The 23,182-nt window shown below is 50.4% G+C and overlaps 1 protein-coding gene across 1 annotated transcript; it reads right to left on the bottom strand.

Moving 5' to 3' along the window:
- Positions 1-1,578: 1,578 nt before the first annotated feature.
- LOC147974751 (uncharacterized) lies at positions 1,579-22,008 on the bottom strand. Its single transcript, XM_087520130.1, has 2 exons — positions 21,046-22,008; positions 1,579-1,650 (listed from the first exon to the last, which is right to left on the bottom strand). Exons 1-2 carry the CDS (start codon positions 22,006-22,008, stop codon positions 1,579-1,581), a joined length of 1,035 nt encoding a protein of 344 aa, XP_087376256.1.
- Positions 22,009-23,182: the final 1,174 nt, after the last annotated feature.

The following is a 23,182-nucleotide window of genomic DNA, read 5'->3' as shown; positions in this document are numbered from 1 at the left end:
GATTGGGTCTCCGGACAGCAGGAGGTGGAGGACGGCGATGACGATGATCCAGATAATTTTGCCGGTGATCTGAAGAGGAGGCGTAGAGGAGAAAGCTTCAGCATATGGGAGGAGTTGTTGTGTGATGCATGGTTGGCCACTAGTCTCGATCTGTTGCATGGCATGGAGCAAAGGGGCACGACGTTTTGGGTCAACATTCACACATGGTTCCATGAACACAAGCATTTCGCGCCCTACTCCGACGCGGTCATCCACAACCATGAATTAAAGTCCCTTAACCATCGATGGCATACCAACCAAGAGGCCGTCTCGAAGTATTGCAACCACTTGAAGCATCTCATCGCACGGTGACCTAGTGGTGCGCAAATCACCGAGCAAATAAGTTCATTTTGCCGGATATGTCTAGTTTCGTAGCCGGATATGCATAGTTTTGTTGATCACTAGCCGTATATGCATAGTTTTGTTCGTCACTTGTCGGATATGCATAGTTTTGTTGATCACTAGCCGGATATACATAGTATTATAGTGGGATTGCATAGTTTTGTTGATCACTTGCCGGATATGCATAGTTTTGTTGGTCACTTGCCGGATATGCATAGCTTTGTTGGTCAGTTGCCCGATATGCATAGTTTTGTTGATCACTTCTCTGATATGCACGGTTTTTTAGCCAGATATCTATGCATAGTTTTTGACAATGTTTTATTTTGTAGCCTTCTCGTCCGTGTACGGTGTTCAAGAAGTTGGAAAAGAAAAACTTCACTATCATGCATTGTTGGTTGAAGTTGAATGGGCAACCAAAGTGGAACCTATACATAGCCAAGATCATCGCCAAAGCCACCGAGGAAGAAATCGGTGACCCAACCGACCCAACAAAAGAACTGCCCAAGAAGGTTAGAAGATGGTTCCGAGGAAAGAAGTGGGAAGAGGAGAGGAAGAAGCGAGAAGGTGCGGCGGCCAAGATGAAAGAGTGGTTTGAGGACATCTGGTTGAAGAAGGAGGAGGCATACGTCAAGCGCTCTAACATCAATGAGGATACAAAGGTGGAGAGGTTCAAATTGTTCATGGGGCGACCAAGAAGAAGCTCAAGCTCCGTAAACCATGAAGAAGGGTGTATATCCCATAGATCTGTTTGGGATGGTATTGATGCTCCACAACACGGAAGGTAACTCCTCCACCCAACAACCCAGCGTCCTCTGCAGGGGAACCATAAGCCGGGGTTTGATGCCTTTCAAGATCTCTTGGTTTGCTCTCTCCGCTTGACCATTGGATTGGGGGTGAGCCACTGACGATACATCAAGCCGGATATGCTCACGTTGACAAAATTCTTCCATAGCACTCTTAGAGAGATTAGTGCCATTGTCTGTTATAATGCTGTGTGGAAAGCCAAAGCGGAAGATCACCTTTTTCATGAATTGAACCGCCGTTGCTGCATCACACTTACTGACTGGCTCTGCCTCTACCCACTTAGTGAACTTATCAACCGCCACCAAAAGGTGGGTCTTCTTGTCCTTGGATCTTTTGAAAGGTCTAACCATATCAAGCCCCCAAACTGCAAACGGCCAAGTAATTGGAATCTCCTCAATTCTTGAGACGGCACATGGGCTCGTCGTGAAAATTTCTGACATCCATCACACCTGCTGACAAGGTCCTCTGCATCAGCATGAGCTGTTAACCAATAAAACCCATGGCGGAAAGCTTTGGCCACAAGGGATTTTGAACTGGCATGATGACCACAATCTCCTTCATGAATCTCTCGTAAGATCTCACAGCCCACTTCTGGAGAAACACAACGTTGAAACGCCCATGTGACACTACGATGATGTAACTCTCCATTAACAATTGTCATTGACTTAGACCGCCGGGTTATCTACCTGGCTAAGGTTTCATCCTCAGGTAACTCGCCCCGGGTCATATAAGCCAAGTAAGGTACTGTCCAATCCGGGATTACATGAAGAGCCACCACCAACTGAGCTTCCGGGTAAGGAATAGCCAAATCCTCCTCTGTAGGTAACTTGAAGTTCTGGATGAATCGGGCCTTTAACTCGGCCCATGACCGGATGGAATTAGCAAGGAGCCCCTTCAACCAAGTGCGGGCCATCCCTTCTAACATCAGGGGGAACTATTTAGCACATGCAGCCTCGCTGACATCCAGCAACTCCATGGCCATTTCATAACTCTCAATCCATGCCTCGGGACTTAAATTGGCTGTATAGTTAGGTACCTTGCGAGGACCTTTGAAATCCTTGGGTAGGTGCTCATTACGCAGATCCGACACTAAGCATGGCATGCCCAAATTTCTAAAGGTTACACCTGGCTCCACAGAAGAGGTTGGACGAACCGGAGTGGGCTGACGGGCCGCATACTGTGCCGCTAACTCGGCCTCTCAACGGGCTCTTCCTTGATCCACCACATTCTGAGCATCAGCACCACACCCGCCGTGTTATGTCCATGCGGTGGGTTATGGTTACGTCCACTGCTTGACACCGCTGGCTCATCAAGATGTCTATTGTAACTTCGGCTTGGGCGAGGGGTGGAATGAATCCTATCACGGCTGTAAGAATAAGCCTGATGCTGGGTCAGTGTTGTTTGAAGAAGCTCTCTGGCTCTCCGTGTCTCGACCGCCGTTGGCAACTCACCATCAACTGGAAGAGCCGTCAGTCATGACGACGCAGCGATCATGTTATCCAAAGGGTTAGAATAATGACCCGGTGGCATCAGTACGTGCTGCGGTGGGTTGGTGTTCTGACGAGGCGGGTCCATTGTGCGTGGCTGAACCGGTGTACTAGTCCCAGGTGCTTCGACCCGGTTTGGTACTGCCGGGTTACTGGTTCCTGCTCCTAGCGTGTTAAAGAGATTCCTTGCCTCATAAACCGAAGGCAGATGAGTTTGATGCCTACTCCTCATGACTTCATTGGAAGCGTTCTGATCTAACATAAGCCGGTAAGATTGTGACTGAATCCGTTGAGCCTGAGCATCCAAAGCGGTCCGATCCTCGGCCATCCTGGCATTTTCTGTGTTTAGCTCCTCCTTTGCCTACGCTATCTCATCATGCAGTTTTGTGATTGCCGCATTATGTTGATCTTGATCCGCCGGGTTAACCATCGTTGTTAACAGTGCTGTCAGCTTGTCCAGTAAGTCGGTTAAGACCTGAACCGGCGGGCGCTCAGGGCCTCCTTCCCCGGCAGCTGCTGCCACTGCTGACCCGGAAATCAACTCTGCCGATGTTGATGAGTGTTGCACAGGCTGTGTACCGGCCATGAAGATTGCAACCCAGTTCGGCGGCTCACAGGGGTCCGCAATACTGTCGCCATCGGAACATCCCCCAAGCCGGCCATCTGGCAGTTGATACAATGACTCTGTCTCACCGGTGGATGACTTACCATCAGAGTAAACGACGGTCTCACCACCAGATGTCGGTTTGTCCTCAGATTCCACTCCATGGATAAATCCCACGAAGGCACGATTCATGGCAGGTCGAATCCGGGCTGGTCTCGCACGTTGAGCCGTCTCGATGATGTCGGTGCAGATGTCCGGCTCAGGGCCCGGTTCACCGATCTTGCCGATGAAAACGTGGATTCCACCGAAGGGGACCCGGTACCCGTACTCAATTGAGCCGGCCTCGGGGCCCAGCCTGCATCGTCGATGTAGAGCTTGCCGCGATGACTCTTGGTCATCCGGCCCACAGCGTATCCCTTGATCCCTTCGAAGTTGCCCTTTAAGAACTCGAAACCATCGTGTGATAGCCCCACGGTGGGCGCCAACTGTCATGGAATTGTCACGGAAGATGTCCTAGTGTGAGGACTTAGTTGTGGAGTCATCGCGATGAGGTTAGCTTAAAGGGGTTAATCAGGACAAAGGACACGAGGAGTTTATACTGGTTCGGCCCCTTACGATGAAGGTAAAAGCCTAGTCCAGTTTGTAGATGGTATTGCTAGGGTTTCGATGAGCAGGGAGCAGATACGCTTGACCCGGCTCTCGATTTTTTGTGTCTTGTCCTAAGCCACCACTAGGTCGTCCCCTTATATACACGGGTTGATGCCCTGCGGCCCTCAGAGTCCCGGCCGGTTTGTACAACGTATCCGGCTCGGTGACCTTTCTCATATGCCTTACAATACAAGTTTACATACATGGAGGTTTACAATTATGGGCCTTAAGTTGCCTTCGTGTCTGGGCCCTCTACTAAGCCTATCTATAAACCGCCATATGACCTTGGGCTTCATTGTGATGAATCATCATTGGGATGACCCGGTCCCTCCTGGGCGGGTCATACCTAATAGTTATATCCACAGCATGTTGCCTTGGCTATTCGCGAGGGTTGGCACCCCTTTATGTGGATCAAATGTGGTGACATGGTGGACATGATGCATGGATCCAACAATGCCATGTGCGAATTAGATGTGGCACCGAGCATGGAAAAATGGTGGCAATGCTTACCGAATAGAGTGGATTCACCGTGCTGTAGTCCGGCTCGGTACCATATGGAGTTTGGTGGTGTGACTCTCATCTTCAGCACTGATGCCTACGAACCTCGAGTTGGCTCTGGCTTGATCGCGGGCTGGAGTGCCCTCTTTTGGACATTGGTATCTAGGTGGCACATCTAGTGGTGGTAGTTTATGGTTCTTGTCATGGCACACACGACAACCTTTCGCAAGATGGCATTGCAACAATGATCGGAATGACACGACGACATTTTTCTTTCCAACGTTCTCTGGCCTTTGGTGCGCTATCTCTATGTGATCAAGCCAGTAGAGTGGTGGACGGAGACTATGGCATCAGGCATCGCCGTTGTACTCTGATACGTCTCCAACGTATCTATAATTTTTGATTGCTCCATGATATATTATCTTCTGTTTTGGACATTATTGGGCTTTATTATTCACTTCTATATTATTTTTGGTACTAACCTATTAACCGGAGGCCCAGCCCAGAATTGTTGTTTTTTGCCTATTTCAGAGTTTCGTAGAAAAAGAATATCAAACGGAGTCCAAACGGAATGAAACCTTCGGGAACGTGATTTTTGGAACGCACAAGATCCAGGAGACTTCAACCCTACATCAGGCAACCAACAGGGAAGCCACGAGTAGGGGGGTGCGCCTACCCCCCCCCCCCCCCAAGCGTGCCCTCCACCCTCGTGGGCCCCCTTTTGCTCCACCGACGTACTCCTTCCTCCTATATATACCTACGTACCCCCAAACGATCAGATACGGAGCCAAAACCCTAACTCCACTGCCGTTACTTTATGTATCCACGAGATCCCATCTTGGGGCCTGTTCCAGAGCTCCACGGGAGGGGGCATCGATCACGGAGGGCTTCTACATCAACACCATAGCCCCTCCGATGAAGTGTGAGTAGTTTACCTCAGACCTTCGGGTCCATAGTTATTAGCTAGATGGATTCTTCTCTCTTTTTGGATCTCAATACAATGTTCTCCCCCTCTCTCGTGGAGATCTATTCGATGTAATCTTCTTTTGCGGTGTGTTTGTTGAGACCGATGAATTGTGGGTTTATGATCAAGTTTATCGATGAACAATATTTGAACCTTCTGAATTCTTTTATGTATGATTGGTTATATTTGTAAGTCTCTTCAAATTATCAGTTTGGTTTGGCCTACTAGATTGATCTTTCTTGCAATGGGAGAAGTGCTTAGCTTTGGGTTCAATCTTGCGGTGTCCTTTCCCAGTGACAGTAGGGGTGGCAAGGCACGTATTGTATTGTTTCCATCGAGGATAACAAGATGGGGTTTTTATCATATTGCATGAATTTATCCCTCTACATCATGTCATCTTGCTTAAGGCGTTACTCTGTTCTTATGAACTTAATACTCTAGATGCATGCTGGATAGCAGTCGATGTGTGGAGTAATAGTAGTAGATGCAGGCAGGAGTCGGTCTACTTGTCTCGGACGTGATGCCTATATACATGATCATACCTAGATATTCTCATAACTATGCTCAATTCTGTCCATTGCTCAACAGTAATTTGTTCACCCACCGTAAAATACTTATGCTCTCGAGAGAAGCCACTAGTGAAACCTATGGCCCCCGGGTCTATCTTCCATCATATTAATCTTCCAACACTTAGTTATTTTCATTGCCTTTTATTTTACTTTGCATCTTTATCATAAAAATACCAAAAATATTATCTTATCATATCTATCAGATCTCACTCTCGTAAGTGACCGTGTAGGGATTGACAACCCCTTATCGCGTTGGTTGCGAGGATTTATTTGTTTTGTGTAGGTGCGAGGGACTCGCGCGTAGCCTCCTACTGGATTGATACCTTGGTTCTCAAAAACTTAGGGAAATACTTACGCTACTTTGTTGCATCACCCTTTCCTCTTCAAGGGAAAACCAACGCAGTGCTCAAGAGGTAGCAAGAAGGATTTCTGGCGCCGTTGCCTAGGAGGTCTACGCAAAAGTTAACATACCAAGTACCCATCACAACCCTTATCTCCCGCATTACATTATTTGCCATTTGCCTCTCGTTTTCCTCTCCCCCACTTCACCCTTGCCGTTTTATTCGCCCTCTCTCTCTATCCTCCCTCTCTTTTCTGTTCGCCTCTTTTTCGCTTGCTTCTCGTTTGCTTGTGTGTTGGATTGCTTGCTTGTCACGATGGCTCAAGATAACACTAAATTGTGTGACTTTACCAATACCAACAACAATGATTTTATTAGCACTCCGATTGCTCCTCTTACTGATGCCGAATCTTGTGAAATTAATGCTGCCTTGCTGAATCTTGTCATGAAAGATCCGTTTTCCAGCCTTCCTAGTGAAGATGCCGCTACCCATCTAAATAGCTTCGTTGATTTGTGTGATATGCAAAATAAGAAAGATGTGGACAGTGATATTGTTAAATTGAAGCTATTTCCATTTTCGCTTAGAGATCGTGCTAAAGCTTGGTTTTCGTCTTTGCCTAAAAATAGTAATGATTCTTGGAATAAGTGCAAAGATGCTTTTATCTCTAAGTATTTTCCTCCCGCTAAGATCATCTCTCTTAGAAACTGTATTATGAATTTTAAGCAACTTGATCATGAACATGTTGCACAAGCTTGGGAGAGGATGAAATTAATGATACGTAATTGCCCAACACATGGTTTGAATTTGTGGATGATTATACAAAAAATTTATGCCGGATTGAATTTTGCTTCTAGAAATCTTTTAGATTCGGCCGTGGGAGGCACTTTTATGGAAATCACTTTAGGAGAAGCTACTAAACTCCTAGATAATATTATGGTTAATTATTCTCAATGGCACACTGAAAGATCTACTAATAAAAAAGTGCATGCAATAGAAGAAATTAATGTTTTGAGTGGAAAGTTGGATAAACTTATGAAATTATTTGCTAATAAGAGTGTTTCTTCTGATCCTAATGATATGCCTTTGTCTACTTTGATTGAGAATAATAATGAATCTATGGATGTGAATTTTGTTGGTAGGAATAATTTTGGTAACAACGCGTATAGAGGAAACTTTAATCCTAGGCGTTATCCTAGTAATTCCTCTAATAATTATGGTAATTCCTACAACAATTCTTATGGAAATTTTAATAAGATGCCCTCTGAATTTGAGACTAGTGTTAAGGAATTTATGAATTCACAAAAGAATTTCAATGCTTTGCTTGAAGAGAAATTGCTTAAAGTTGATGATTTGGCTAGGAACGTTGATAGAATTTCTCTTGAGATTGATTCTTTAAAACTTAGATCTATTCCTTCCTAAGCATGATATCAATGAGTCTCTCAAAGCCATGAGAATTTCCATTGATGAGTGCAAATAAAGAACCGCTAGGATGCGTGCTAAGAAAGATTCCTTTATAAGAGCGTGTTCTTCTAGTTTCCATGATAATAAAGATGAAGATCTAAAAGTTATTGATGTGTCCCCTATTAAATCTTTGTTTTTCAATATGAATCTTGATAATGATGGGACTGAATATGATCCACCTTTACCTAGAAGGCGTTCCAAAAATTCAGAGTTTTTAGATCTTGATGCTAAAATTGATAAAAGTGGGATTGAAGAGATTAAAACTCTAGATGTTAATGAACCTACTATTTTGGATTTCAAGGAATTTAATTATGATAGATGCTCTTTGATAGATTGTATTTCCTTGTTGTAATCTGTGCTAAATTCTCCCCATGCTTATAGTCAAAATAAAGCTTTTACCAAACATATCGTTGATGCTTTGATGCAATCTTATGAAGAAAAAATTGAGTTGGAAGTTTCTATCCCTAGAAAACTTTATGATGAGTGGGAACCAACTATTAAAATTAAAATTAAAGATCATGAATTCTATGCTTTGTGTGATTTGGGTGCTAGTGTTTGCACGATTCCAAAGACTTTGTGTGATTTGTTAGGTTTCCGTGATTTTGATGATTGCTCTTTAAACTTGCACCTTGCGGATTCCACTATTAAGAAACCTATGAGAAGAATTAATGATGTTCTTATTGTTGCAAATAGGAACTATGTGCCCATAGATTTTATTGTTCTTGACATAGATTGCAATTCTTCAAGTCCTATTATTCTTGGTAGACCTTTCCTTAGAACGATTGGTGCAATTATTGATATGAAGGAAGGAAATATTAGATTCCAATTTCCGTTAAGGAAAGGCATGGAACACTTTCCTAGAAATAAAATCAAATTACTTTATGAATCTATTATGATAGCCACTTATGTATTGCCTACCAAAGATGGCAATACCTAGATCTATCCTTGCTTTTTATGCCTAGCTAGGGGCGTTAAACGATAGAGCTTGTTGGGAGGCAACCCAATTTTATTTTTATTCCTTGTGTTTTGCTCCTCTTTAGTAATAAATAATTTATCTATCCTCTGTTTTGGTTGTGTTTTTTGTGTTTAATTAGTGTTTGTGTCAAGTAGAACCGTTGGGAAGACTTGGGGAAAGTCTTGTTAATCTTGCTGTAAAAAACAGAAACTTTAGCGCTCACGAGAACTGCTGCCATTTTTATTTGGAAAGTGATATTTAGTTAATTATTTTTTCATATGATTAATATATAAATTCCTCACTTCCATAAATTTATTTTAGAATTTTTGGGGTTCCAGATCTTGCGCTAGCTACAGATTACTACAGACTGTTCTGTTTTTGACAGATTCTGTTTTTCGTGTGTTGTTTGCTTATTTTGATGAATCTATGGCTAGTAAAAGAGTTTATAAACCATAGAGAAGTTAGCATACAGTAGGCTTAACACAAATATAAATAAATAATGGGTTCATTACAGTACCTTGAAGTGGTGTTTTGTTTTCTTTCGCTAACGGAGCTCACGGGATTTTCTACTTTAAGTTTTGTGTTGTGAAGCTTTCAAGTTTTGGATAAAGATTTGATGCATTATGGAACAAGGAGTGGCAAGAGCCTAAGATTGGATATGCCCATGGCACCCCAAAGATAATCTAAGGACACCAAAAAGCCAAAGCTTGGGGATGCCCCGGAAGACATCCCCTCTTTCGTCTACATCCATCGGTAACTTTACTTGGAGCTATATTTTTATTCACCACATGATATGTGTTTTGCTTGGAGCGTCTTGTACGATTTGAGTCTTTGCTTTTTAGTTTAACACAATCATCTTTGATGTACACACCTTTTGAGAGAGACACACATGATTCGTAAATTATTAGAATACTCTATGTGCTTCACTTATATCTTTTGAGTTATATAGTTTTGCTCTAGTACTTCACTTATATCTTTTAGAGCACGGTGGTGGATTTTTTTTATAGAAACTATTGATCTCTCATGCTTCACTTAGATTATTTTGAGAGTCTTAAATAGCATGGTAATTTTCTTAAATAATCCTAATATGCTAGGTATTCAAGATTAGTAAAAACTTTCTTATGAGTGTTTTGAATTCTAAGAGAAGTTTGATGCTTGATGATTGTTTTGAGATATGGAGGTAGTGATATTAAAGTTGTGCTAGTTGAGTAGTTGTTAATTTGATAAATACTTGTGTTGAAGTTTGCAAGTCCCGTAGCATGCACATATGGTAAACGTTATGTAACAAATTTGAAACATGAGGTGTTCTTTGATTGTCCTCCTTATGAGTGGCGGTCGGGGACGAGCGATGGTCTTTTCCTACCAATATATCCCCCTAGGAGCATGCGCGTAGTGCTTGGTTTTTGATGACTTGTAGATTTTTGCAATAAGTATGTGAGTTCTTTATGACTAATGTTGAGTCCATGGATTATACGCACTCTCACCTTTCCATCATTGCTAGCCTCTTCGGTACCGTGCATTGCCCTTTCTCACATTGAGAGTTGGTGCAAACTCGCCGGTGCATCCAAACCCCGTGATATGATACGCTCTTTCACACATAAACCTCCTTATATCTTCCTCAAAACAGCCACCATACCTACCTATTATGGCATTTCCATAGCCATTCCGAGATATATTGCCATGCAACTTTCCACCATCTCGTTTATCATGACACATTCATCATTGTCATATTGTTTAGCATGATCATGTAGTTGACATAGTATTTGTGGCAAAGCCACCGTTCATAATTCTTTCATACATGTCACTCTTGGTTCATTGCATATCCCGATACACCGTCGGAGGCATTCATATAGAGTCATACCTTGTTCTAGTATCGAGTTGCAATCATTGAGTTGTAAATAAATAGAAGTGTGATGATCATCATTTAATGGAGCATTGTCCCAATAAAAAAAGAGAGAAAGGCCAAATAAAAAAAAGAAGTCCCAAAAAAAGGGAAATGAAAAGGGACAATGCTACTATCCTTTTTTCCACACTTGTGCTTCAAAGTAGCACCATGATCTTCAGGATAGAGAGTCTTGTTTTGTCACTTTCATATACTAGTGGGCATTTTTCATTATAGAACTTGGCTTGTATATTCCAACAATGGGCCTCCTTAAGTGCCCTAGGTCTTCGTGAGCAAGCAAGTTGGATGCACACCAACTAGTTTCTTTTGTTGAGCTTTCATACATTTATAGCTCTAGTGCATCCGTTGCATGGCAATCCCTACTCCTTGCATTAACATCAATCGATGGGCATCTCCATAGCTCATTGATTAGCCTCGTTGATGTGAGACTTCCTCCTTTTTTGTCTTCTCCACATAACCCCCATCATTATACTCTATTCCACCCATAGTGCAATATACATGGCTCACACTCATGTATTGCGTGAAGGTTTATAAAGTTTGAGATTACTAAAGTATGAAACAATTGCTTGGCTTGTCATCGGGGTTGTGCATGATGAGAGCATTCTTGTGCGACGAAAATGGAGCATGACTAAACTATATGATTTTGTAGGGATGAACTTTCTTTGGTCATGTTATTTTGAGAAGACATAATTGCTTAGTTAGTATGCTTGAAGTATTATTATTTCTATGTCAATATTAAAATTTTATCTTGAATCTTTCGGATCTGAATATTCATGCCACAATTAAGAAGAATTACATTGAAATTATGCCTAGTAGCATTCCACATCAGAAATTCTGTTTTTATCATTTACCTACTCGAGGACGAGCAGGAATTAAGCTTGGGGATGCTTGATACGTCTCCAATGTATCTATAATTTTTGATTGCTCCATGCTATATTATTTTCTATTTTGGACGTTATTGGGCTTTATTAGTCACTTTTATATTATTTTTGGGACTAACCTATTAACCGGAGGCCCGGCCCAGAATTGTTGTTTTTTGCCTATTTCAGAGTTTCGCAGAAAAAGAATATCAAACGGAGTCCAAATGGAATGAAACCTTCAGGAACGTGATTTTTGGAATGAACGAGATCCAGGAGACTTGGACCCTACATCAAGCAACCAACAGGGAAGCCACGAGGTAGGGGGGCGTGCCTACCCCCCCCCCCCCAGGTGCGCCCTCCACCCTCGTGGGCCCCCTGTTGCTCCACCGACGTACTCCTTCCTCCTATATATACCTACGTACCCCCAAACGATCAGATTTGGAGCCAAAACCCTAATTCCACCGTCGTAACTTTCTGTATCCACGAGATGCCATCTTGGGGCCTGTTCCGGAGCTCCCCGGAGGGGGCATCGATCACGGAGGGCTTCTACATCAACACCATAGCCCCTCCGATGAAGTGTGAGTAGTTTACCTAAGACCTTCGGGTCCATAATTATTAGCTAGATGGCTTCTTCTCTCTTTTTGGATCTCAATACAATGTTCTCCCCCTCTCTCGTGGAGATCTATTCGATGTAATCTGCTTTTGTGGTGTGTTTGTTGAGACCGATGAATTGTGGGTTTATGATCAAGTTTATCTATGAACAATATTTGAATCTTCTGAATTCTTTTATGTATGATTGGTTATCTTTGCAAGTCTATTCGAATTATCAGTTTGGTTTGGCCTACTAGATTGATCTTTCTTGCAATGGGAGAAGTGCTTAGCTTTGGGTTCAATCTTGCGGTGTCCTTTCCCAGTGACAGTAGGGGCAGCAAGGCACGTATTGTATTGTTGCCATCGAGGATAACAAGATGGGTTTTTTTATCATATTGCATGAATTTATCCCTCTACATCATGTCATCTTGCTTATGGCATTACTCTGTTCTTATGAACTTAATACTCTAGATGCATGCTGGATAGAGGTCGATGTGTGGAGTAATAGTAGTAGATGCGGGCAGGAGTCGGTCTACTTGTCTTGGACGTGATGCCTATCTACATGATCATACCTAGATATTCTCATAACTATGCTCAATTCTGTCAATTGCTCAACAGTAATTTGTTCACCCATCGTAAAATACTTATGCTCTTGAGAGAAGCCACTAGTGAAACCTATCTCCCCTGGGTCTATCTTCCATCATATTAATCTTCCAACACTTAGTTATTTTCATTGCCTTTTATTTTACTTTGCATCTTTATCATAAAAATACCAAAAATATTATCTTATCATATATATCAGATCTCACTCTCGTAAGTAGCCATGTAGGGATTGACAACCCCTTATCATGTTGGTTGAGAGGATTTATTTTTTTTGTGTAGGTGCGAGGGACTCGCGCATAGCCTCCTACTGGATTGATACCTTGGTTCTCAAAAACTGAGGGAAATACTTACGCTACTTTGCTGCATCACCCTTTCCTCTTCAAGGGAAAACTAACGCAATGCTCAAGAGGTAGCATACTCTCTGGGTGAAAACTCGCGATCTAGCCTTTTGGGTTGATTAGCGAGTATCGGCATCCGTGTGTCCAATTACGAGCACAAGAATTGAAAGACATGAAAATTGTTAACTCTCTACGGCATCTAATAGATAGATAGAATATTTTCGGGAACAAGAAAATTAAAAGAATTTTCTCTCTATTCACTATGATTATAAGTCTTTGACTTTTATTAGTTTTTTTCTTCTTTAATGCAATAGCTATTATTTGATATAAAAATCCATTTGTCAAAGTAATGGAAACCATTCTCTTACAGGAAAATGGTTTGAAAGTCGATATTCCACATCGTTACGTAGTTGTAGGTATTCATATGTAGATCTGCATCAGGAATGTTAGCCCCTAGTCTCGTAAGACAAGTCAACATAAGTGGGCAATTGGAGATTCCATCAACAAGGTGTTGTCTTGGAACATACACCCCAAGAAGTGCATGGATGAACCCGGATACATATGATCCCACTTTAGAAAATACATTTCTAAATTCTTGGCTTTTTCTGAATCGATCAACAATACTTGGCTTTGCTTAGCATTCCTCACTAGTGCCGAACCGGTCTATAGCACCGGTTTGTAAGGCCCTTTAGTGCCGGTTCTGTAACCGGCACTAAAGGTTGGGGACTAAAGGTCCCCCCTTTAGTACCGGTTCAGCATGAACCGCCGCTAAAGGTCCACCATGTGGCACGAGCCAGCGCCGGGGGCGGGGAGACCTTTAGTTCCAGTTGGTAACACCAACTGGTACTAAAATGTTTGGGGGGTTTGGGGTTCACGATTTATTTTTCCTTTAATTTTGTGTTTTCCATTTAATTGTTTTTCATTTGCTGGTATTTTACGATACTACATATTATACACGTTATGCATATATAAAAATAGAATTTCTCGTAGAACCGATCATATATATCATCGAATGCCTCGCACGTCCGTACCATTCACACATACACATGTATATATATATACAATTTCTCCTACATATATATGGAGGCATTACTGCTTTAGCGGCGGTAGCGGGTAATGGTATTCTCCTTTGGGATCAATGACCTGGTCGAGCAAAAATATCGCTATTTCCTCTTGAATTGCCGCTACGCGATCCGTTGGTAGGAGCTTATCCCGCACCTCAGTGAACTTTTAAGAAGGAGATCAATATGCATGTATTAGTCGTTGTGTGATTAGATATTGATAATGATGTAAAAATTGTGAATAGTGTTATGACAAACGTACCCATTGTTGTCTAGCATCTTTGGTCCTTTCGGACACCATCATGCGAATGTTCTCGCAAACGTAGTGTCGGATTTCGGGTTCCGGTAGACCCTTGAGGTTCGAACACTGGGGTGCGCGCGGAGATTTCACCTCCTACCTACCTGCACCCCTCCGCCTTGCTAGGATCTAAACTAAGGAAAGAACGACACAAGAGACACAGGGTTTATACTGGTTCGGGCCACCGTTGTGGTGTAATACCCTACTCCAGTGTGCGGTGTGGTGGATTGCCTCTTGGGCTGATGATGATGAACAATACAAGGAAGAACAGCCTCGCGAGGGTCTGTTCTTGGCTGGGGCGATGAACTGCTGGGAGGAGCTCAGTCACCTTTCTCTCTCTCTCTCTCTGTCTGTCCTCTCTCATCGTGTATCTCTCTATCCTTCCAAACACGCCCCCCTTCGATGTGGGTGGTTGGTCCTATTTATAGAGGCCCTGGTCCTCTTCCCAAATATAGAGCGGGAAGGGAGCCAACAATGGCGGGCTAATTTGAAGGGGGACAGCTAGTACAAGCTACCCTGACAAAAGTAGTCTTCGCCTGCGCAAAGCTCTGGTGATGACGTCGTCTTGGGCTCCACGGTGACCTCCATCTCGTAGTCCTCCTGGTCTTGGTCTCGTTGCACCGAAATGGCAACCTTTGCCTAATGCCTCCATACTCCGCGGCTGCGCTTGCCCCCTTTGCACCAAAGAGGAAGGGAGGACGCTGCGCGGGCTGGCACCCGCCTGGCGCCCCCGGTCGTCATGGCTTGTGTCACAGGCACCTCGTGAGGTACCCCACCTTGATCTCTCCACCTCCTCGTGAGCCAGCCTGATGAGGCTGCGCCTGAGGAAGCTTCGCGTCGTCCTCCCCGCAAGACTTGGCCCCTCGCGAGGGTCTTGGGTTTGTGTTGGTGAAGATGGGCCGCGCTGGGCCCCCCTTTGAGCCACGCCGCAGGCCGCAGGCAGGCAAGTCTGGGGACCCCCGTTCCCAGAATGCCGACAGTAGCCCCCGGGCCCAAGGCGCGCCCGGACTTGGCCGTGCAGGGAGGCGGAAGGGCAAGGGCGAAGCGCCGCGGGCCCTAACAGCCTGCGGCCTTGGGCGCCGTGTGGCGGTTGACTGGACGTGGGCGCCCTAGCAACCGCACGAGTTGATAAAGGAGTGGCATCCACCTAGGCTTTGCTTCTTGCTTTCCCCGGTTGCTGCTCAGATCCCCTTTCTTGCGCCTCTCCTTCCTTCCTCCAAAATTTCCAGATCCACTCCGACCGTGTGACCTAGGAAGCCATGGCACCTCGTCAGCCCCCGGCCGTAGCTTGGTACTCGTCTGCCCTGGATCCGCCGAATGTGTCGGAGGCGAGCCTCGCCCGGTTGCGCCGGATGGCGACGGCGCGGGGCGTCAACGAGGCGAAGGTGTTCAAAGCCGGCTCCGCCACCCCTGAGGGTCAAGGGAGCACCTTCTATCCGCTCTTCGTAAGTGCCATTGCTGCTGGCTTAGTGCCTCCCTTCTCCGAGTTCTTCTTCTCTGTCCTCCGCCACTATAAGCTACAAGCCCTGCATCTCCACCCCAACTCCGTCCTTCTCCTGGCAATCTTCGCCTATTACTGCGAGGCTCACATAGGGGTGCAGCCCTCAGTGGCCTTGCTGCGCCACTACTTCTACCTTCGGACCTCTCGTGGTACTGCTTCCGCGTGCGCGAGCTTCGCCGCGTACGATGGCGCCATTGCCATTTCGTACCCCGGGAAAAGGATTGAGGGCTTCAGGAGCAAGTGGGTCTTGGTGGATGCTGGGCGCATCCATCCTCGGCTGATCTTGCCGACGGAGCAGCCCACGAGCTCCAACGATTAGGGTCGAGCGGAGCTCACGGACCCCCGCGCGAAGCTGATGTTGGAGAAGATGGACGCGGATCTGAGGCCGACCAACATGGCGGCGGCGAAGCTGACCGGCGCGTCGCTGCTGAGGGAATTCCTGGAGCACCAGCTGGCTCCGCTTCGGCAGTACTCACTTCCGATGTGGAGGCCCCGTCCGAGCCCCGCGGCCTTAGCCGACGGAGATCTGGCTGCTGTCCTCTAATCTCTGGTCGGGGGCGATGTGGCGAGGTTGGCGGGCGCTCCTATGCCCTTGTTCCTTCGCGACGACTAGGAGCAGGTAGTGAAGTCCATGCCCGTCTTCAACGGGGATGGGCCCGTGCCCGTGGAAACTCCCGAGGAACCGGTGGACGTGCCCTCCGATGACCCCAGCGAAGAGGAGGAAGGAGGGGAGCGAGGAAAAGGGCCTGACTCCGAGGCGACTGATGGGGAGTCGAGGGCTCCCCTCCCCCGGCGCCAGTCCCGCGTTCTCCACCTCTCTCGAGCGATGGCGACGAGGATGACGACGAAGACGACGATGAGGACAACAACGATCAGGACGGCGGGAGCTCACCCCCAATCCCCAAGAAGGACAGAACCGGGCTGATCTCCCGCGGGTCTGCCCCGGCCCCGGGGCGGACCGCAGATGCGCCTTCCGCCTCCAAGCTTCCCGAGGTTGACCCTTCCAGCCGGCTTTCAGGCTTCAAATTTGGCCGAAGGCCGCTTGAGCTCACTGGCGACGACCCGTAAGCGTTCGATTCTTGTCTTTATCTCTTGCTCTGCTTCTGAAGCTTGACGTCCGCATCTCTTGGGTAGGCTGGCGCCCGCTGCAAAGAAGCCGAAGGGGGCTCCCGAGGTTCCATCCGTGGCAGCGCTTCTGCCTGCGAAGGAGGGTGACCGCGACGCACAGGCTTCTCCCGCCCGGTCGTCCGCGCGAGGCCTGGCTGAGCCGGCTGGGGCGAGCTCAGCCCCCACGGCCCAAGTGGCTCCCGAGGTGCTCTTGCCTGCTGCCGCCACTTCAGCTGTCGGGGCGCGGCAGACTCCGCCTCAGGATGCTGTGGCCGTGCTGCCGTCTTCTCCTCCTACTCCACCGGCTGCTGTCTCTCCGACTCCTTCTGCCGTTCTGGATCGTGTTGTTGCTGAGCTGGACCGACTGCATCAGGATCTTCTTGGCGCCGACCCCCGCTTGGTGGCCGGGCGCTTGGAGCTGGCTTTAGGATGGGTTCGCTCCGACGGTTCGATTCGGGCGGCGCTGGTCTAGGCCTCGACGGCATGCGACGAGGAGAAGCAGGCCGTCCTTGAGGCGAAGGCCGCTCGTGATGCAGCCCTGGGGAAGGTGGTCGACGTCCGTGATCGTTGCAAGGCGCTGGAGGGCGAACTGCAAGGTTTGCGGGACCAGCTCGCGAACGAGGTCCGCCTTCGCCAAGAGCAGGAAGAAGGCGTGAAGGCTCGCGAGGCGACTCTCAAGGAGAGGGAGGTCAAGCTCAAGAAACGCCGTGACCGCCTAGGCGCGCTGGAGTAGGAGTTGGGGGCGAGGAAGGCCAAGCGGGACGATGAGGCCCTGGTTCTTGCCGAGGACCGCGTGGCCTTCGCGGAGATGGAGGCGAGGGCTCGCTCCTCACTGAGGACGCTTTACGACAGCAGCCTGGAGAGCCCACTGGCTGGCGCCGAGGACGGCCCCGCCAAGCTGCTTCCCTTCCTGGTTCACGCCCTTGAAGATGTCGCCCTTGTCCTTGGCCCCGCGGCCAAGGCCGAGGCGCGTGTCCTGTCTTCTGCAGCAATGACGCGGGTCCTCACCCACATCTACCTTTGCGATCCCGGTGTTGACCTCGACAGCCTGCTGGAGCCAGTGAGCGGCGAGCGTGCCGCTGCCGCTGCCGAGGCCGTGAAGGGTCGCGCAGAGGCCCTATTGCGGAAGTTACGGGCCTTCAGCACCAAGCCGGAGCAAGGCTCTGCCGACCCCACCGCTTTGTGAGGCGTACCCAATCCGCGCCGCTCCATCACCGACAAGTGACTCCGTCGCGGCTCCTGTCCTACCTTTAATTCCTGCACATGTATCATGCCTCGGGGAGGCGTTTAAACTTGCGTTTGGCATTGAGATAACAGTGTGGACTGTAATATTTGCTTTTGAATTCCTTGAAATTTGTGCTTTCCCTTCCTACTTGCTTATGTTCTACGCCGGCAGAGCCCGGCCCCACGCATGCCTCACCCAGCATTGGTCCCGACCGGAAACCAGGACGGGGCCAAGGAGTGAGGGGCCACATGACAAGTTAGGCTCCTGAGTCGCGATGCTCAGGAGTCCCCCTTGGCGCACGAACAGCAAGTAGGGAGGTGTGATGCGGGTGGATCTACCGTTCTACGTCTGCAGGGCCCGGCCGCGCGCGTGCCTCACCCAGCGATGGTCCCGACCGGAAACCAGGACGGGGCCACGGAGTGAGGGGCTATGTGACCAGTTAGGCTCCTAAGTCGCGATGCTCAGGAGTCCCCCTTGACGCGCGAACAACAAGTAAGGAGGCGTGATGCGGGTGAATCTACCATTCTACGTCTGTAGGGCCCAGCCGCGCGCGTGCCTCACCCAGCGATGGTCCCGACCGGAAACCGGGACAGGGCCACGGAGTGAGGGGCTACGTGACCAGTTAGGCTCCTGAGTCGCGATGCTCAGGAGTCCCCCTTGACGCTCAAACGGCCTTCGTACCTTGGCTCCGCTCGGGGAGAGACGCATGACGAACCAGGCCCGGGGGGACCTAGATGAGCGGCGTGCGTCTGGGTGTGACCCAGGCGCAGCCCCCGTGCCCAGCCCCCTCGCGCGGCACTCCCGAGGGGAGGTGTTATGATGAGGCTAGACACTGAGCTCTGGGCTCCCTGAGGTTGATGCGGCCTTGGGGCCACCCTCAGTTGTTTATCACCAGCGCGGAGCATAGTGCTACCGTATGTGTACGGGCATAGCCGCTCCTCGGAGGTGTCGTCAGCCAGCGCGGAGCATGGTGCTTCCACTGGTACGTGGGAGGGTGCCCCCCTCTGGGAGGATCCCCCGGGGCGTGTACAGCCCCGCCCTGACACGTGGCTGGCACGGTAGGGCCTGGCGAGGTGTATCTGGGCACCCATGAGCTAGCGCGGGACTCACGGGGCCCTACCTCTAGGCGGGTTGCGCCTGGCACTGGGCCTTATCTTGTGATGCGTTCCTGCAAATTTGGTTAGATGTCGGCACTCTACATCCTCGGGTCCCGGCCCTCGAGATGGTCTCAGCCGTCGCTGGTATGCCAGGTCGCGATGCCATGGACAAGGCCAGAGGGCGAGGGCTGGAGAGCCAGTAAGAGCCCTGAGTCGCGATGCTCAGGTACCCCCCCTTTAACGTGCAAGTGGTCGGCATGGAGAAGAAGAGGTGCCGTGGACCGGCATCAAATAATCAAGCATGGTGGGTCTAACGCATAATCGGAAATAAACGCAAATGGGATACATGCCACTGGGCCTGGCCCGAGCGGCTTGGGGAGCATGCAGCCTAAGGGGCGCCCCCAACAAGGTAAGCTAACAACATGGAATAAAAAGCGGATACACGCCGCAGGGACGGACCCACGCGGCCTGGGAATAATGCAGCCCTGTGGGGGCGCTCCCAGGTGGAAATAAAACTAGAAAGGTGTCACCTGATGATGTTGAGGGCGAAGGAGCGTTGATGTAGCAGGCTCGGTGGGCTGCGGGAGCCTATCCTCATGAGCCCCCATGCCCAGGGGCCTCGGGAGGCTCCGGAGGCGCTGGCGGCTCCTCACGGGCCATCTCCATCCCTGCCAGGGCTGCGGGACGCCTGGCCTCTCGTGCCCCCGTGATGCCCCTCATGAGGCGCTGGTACGTGTCAGCCGCATTCGGCATGCCGTAAGGCATGCGAACGTAGCTGTGGGGTGGGCCTCCGCAGCGCCCCACTCGCGAGGGCCAGAGGCGCTCCAGAGAGGCGACTCGGTTGAGCCCTGTTATGTCGATGCAGACGCGCAGCCCACCATCCTCGCCTGGATGGGGAGCCACTGCGGGTAGGCGGCGGCCGCCTTTCATGACTCTTGACTCCTGTAGCTCCTGAATGGCCTTGCCGACGAACTCCTGAGGGTCTGGGTCTCCTTGCCTTGCTCCTTCTTGAGGGAAATGTGCTTCGAAACACGCCTCCATGTGGTGCCCAAGCGCCTCCCTCGTGACCCTGGCTAGGTCAATGGCCCTCCAGGGGAGAGCCCCCGAGCCCTGCCTAAGGAGGGCGCCAGGCGCGCTTTCCTATGCGATGGAAGGAGGTTCCCCCTGGGCAGGCGCGGGCCCAGAGGGGCCTGCCTCCTGAGGGGTCGGGCCGGACGATGTCTTCTTCTTCTTAGGGGCGGTCTCGGGAGGCCTCCTGCTTCCACGATCCGGGTCTTCCAGTGACGCGGCCTGAAAGGCTCGTTCCACGGAACACACCGCGTCCTTTTCTTCACATGGCACCGTGATGACTCCGCCGCTTCCTGGCATCTTGAGGATGTTGTAGCCGTGGTGAGTTACGGCCATGAACTTGGCCAGCGCTGGGTACCCAAGGACGGCGTTGTACGGCAGGCGAATGTGAGCGACGTCAAAGCCGATGAGCTCGGTGCGGTAGTTGTCGCGTGCCCCGAAGGTGACAGGGAGGCGGACCTGCCCAATCGGGACCGTGGAGCCGTCAGTGATACCGGAGAAAGGCTTGGTTGGCTGAAGCTGGCTGTAGGGCACTTGGAGGTTGTTGAATGTTTCCACGGACAAGACGTTGAGCCCTGCCCCGCCATCGATGAGGGTCTTGGTGACCACCACGTTGCTGATGATTGGGGAACAAAGCATCGGGAGAACTCCGGCTGTAGGCGCACACTTGAGCTGATCTACTGAGCTGAACGTGATGGCGCACGCCGACCACCTGAGAGGGCGTGTGGCTTCGAGCCTGGGGAGGACTGCGTTCACTTCGCGGGCAAACTGCTTGAAGATGCGCTGAGAGGCTGGGGCTTGTGCCCCGCCCAGGATGCAGGCGATCGCGCGCGGCTCCTGGAGGCCCCCAGCCCCCTCGTCCTGGTGGCGGTCCTCGTTTCTCCTTGGCTGCGGCGGCAGCGGTGGGAGGCCTGCGTTGCCTTGCGAGCGATCCTCGCGAGGCTGATCCCTCCAGTCTCCTTCGCGAGGCTGATCTCTCCAGCCTCCCTCACGAGGCGGGTCTTGCCAGCGATCCTCGCGAGGTTGATCACGCCACCCTTGGCGCGGGCCACGGTCTTCCCAGCGTCCTGCGTTCCTTCCTCCTCCTCGGCCGTAGCCCCGGTCACTGCGGTCAGGGCGACGGCCGATCCTTCCTTCTCGCACGGCTCGGAGCTCTTGACATTCGTTGGTGTTGTGGGTGTGGAGGTCGTGGTACACACAGTACCGGCTGCCGTTGGAGGGTTCGAGCTGATCTCTACCCCGCTTGGTGTTTGGTTCTGCCGTGAGCACAGCAGCCCCCTTGCGCTTCACATCCTTGGCCTTGGGCTTCTTCTCTTCTGGATCTACGGCAGGTAGCTCGAGGAGGGAGAGACGCCCTTCCTCAGCCCTGGCGCACTTGGTTGCCAGGTTGAACAGCTCCAGGGAAGTGCACAGGTCTTCATGCATCACCAGCTCCTCTTTCATCTTGACGTCGCGCACGCCCTCGGAGAAGGCCGAGATGATGGCCTCCTCAGTCACCTTGGGAATCTTGAGGCGCGCGTTGTTGAAGCGCTGGATGTACTTCTGCAGGGTCTCCCCGGGCTGTTGCTTGATGCGGCGCATGTCGCTCACGGCGGGTGGCCGGTCGCGAGTGCCTTGGAAGTTGGCGATGAAGCGGGTGCGCATCTCGTCCCAGGAGGAGATTGTGCCTGGAGCCAGGTTCAGGAGCCAGGTGCGGGCCCCGTCCTTGAGTGCCATGGGGAACCAGTTCGCCATGACCTTCTCGTCTCCGTTGGCAGCTTCGATGCCCAGCTCATAGAGCTGGAGGAACTCCGCAGGGTCAGCCGTGCCGTCGTAGCGAGGAGGCAGGTCTGGCTTGAACTTGCCGGGCCACGCGACGTTGCATAGCTCGGCGGTGAAGGCGCGGCAGCCTACTGTGGCCACGGGAGGCCTTGGATGATGGGGAACTTGGTCTTGCATGTCCCCATGCGCTATAGCTGGGAGCAGTGCGGGGTCTTGACGCACGGGAGCAGGAGCATGGTCGCGACGTGCTGGAGCAGGGAACGCCCGGGCAGCTTCTTGCGGGCGAGGGACTTCTTGACAGCTCTGCTCTTGTTGCGCTGGCGCCTGACGGAGCGGGTTCCGCGCAGGGGCCACGCGCCTTGGATCCATGGCGCCTTCCTGAGGAGGCGGTCGGGGCTCCACTGGAGCTTCACTGCCCGCGCGGGGCGGGGTGCGGTGCAGTGGAACGAACGGCGCAGGAGAGCCCCCTGCGGCGCGGACGAGCTCGGCGACGCGGTCGAGCCATTCTTCGTAGACGTCGTCGACGGGACGGTAGCGCAGGAGCTCGTTCGCCGCGATGAGTGCAGCCCGAGCCTCCATGGGCGCGCGGAGCGCGCGGGACGAAGAAACAGCTGGGGTGAGCGAGGGAGTCGCGGTGCGGCCGTCTTGCCGCACGGACGGGTGCTGGGACGATGCTTGATGCTCGTCCCCCGCTGGGCCGGTGGCGGCGTTGACGGCAGGTGACGGGGAACGGCGAGGTCGCCCGCCGACGGGGGCCGTCTGGGCGACGCGGGAAGCGAGCGCGGCCCGGCGCTCGGCGCGGGCCCGACGAGTGTCAGACATGGGCGTGGTGGTCGGAGGAGAACGGGGTGGTGGAAGACGAATCCCGACGCACCCCTACCTGGCGTGCCAAATGTCGGATTTCGGGTTCCGGCAGACCCTTGAGGTTCGAACACTGGGGTGCGCGGGGAGATTTCGCCTCCTACCTACCTGCACCCCTCCGCCTTGCTAGGATCTAAACTAAGGAAAGAACGACACAAGAGACACAGGGTTTATACTGGTTCGGGCCACCGTTGTG

This window comes from Triticum urartu, chromosome 4A, assembly GCF_056163025.1.
Source record: "Triticum urartu cultivar PI428250 chromosome 4A, HENAU_Tu73, whole genome shotgun sequence".
Classification (NCBI taxonomy): Eukaryota; Viridiplantae; Streptophyta; class Magnoliopsida; order Poales; family Poaceae; genus Triticum; species Triticum urartu.
This window is presented reverse-complemented; position numbering and strand designations above follow the sequence as displayed.

What these genes read in the sequence shown, in the direction of transcription:
- LOC147974751 (XM_087520130.1), bottom strand. Translation starts at nt 22,008, where the DNA reads ATGCGCACCCGCTTCATCGCCAACTTCCAAGGCACTCGCGACCGGCCA. An exon ending in GCGCCATCACGTTCAGCTCA is followed by an intron (nt 1,651 to 21,045) that starts GTAGATCAGCTC and finishes ATGCTGATGCAG; the next exon opens with AGGACCTTGTCAGCAGGTGT.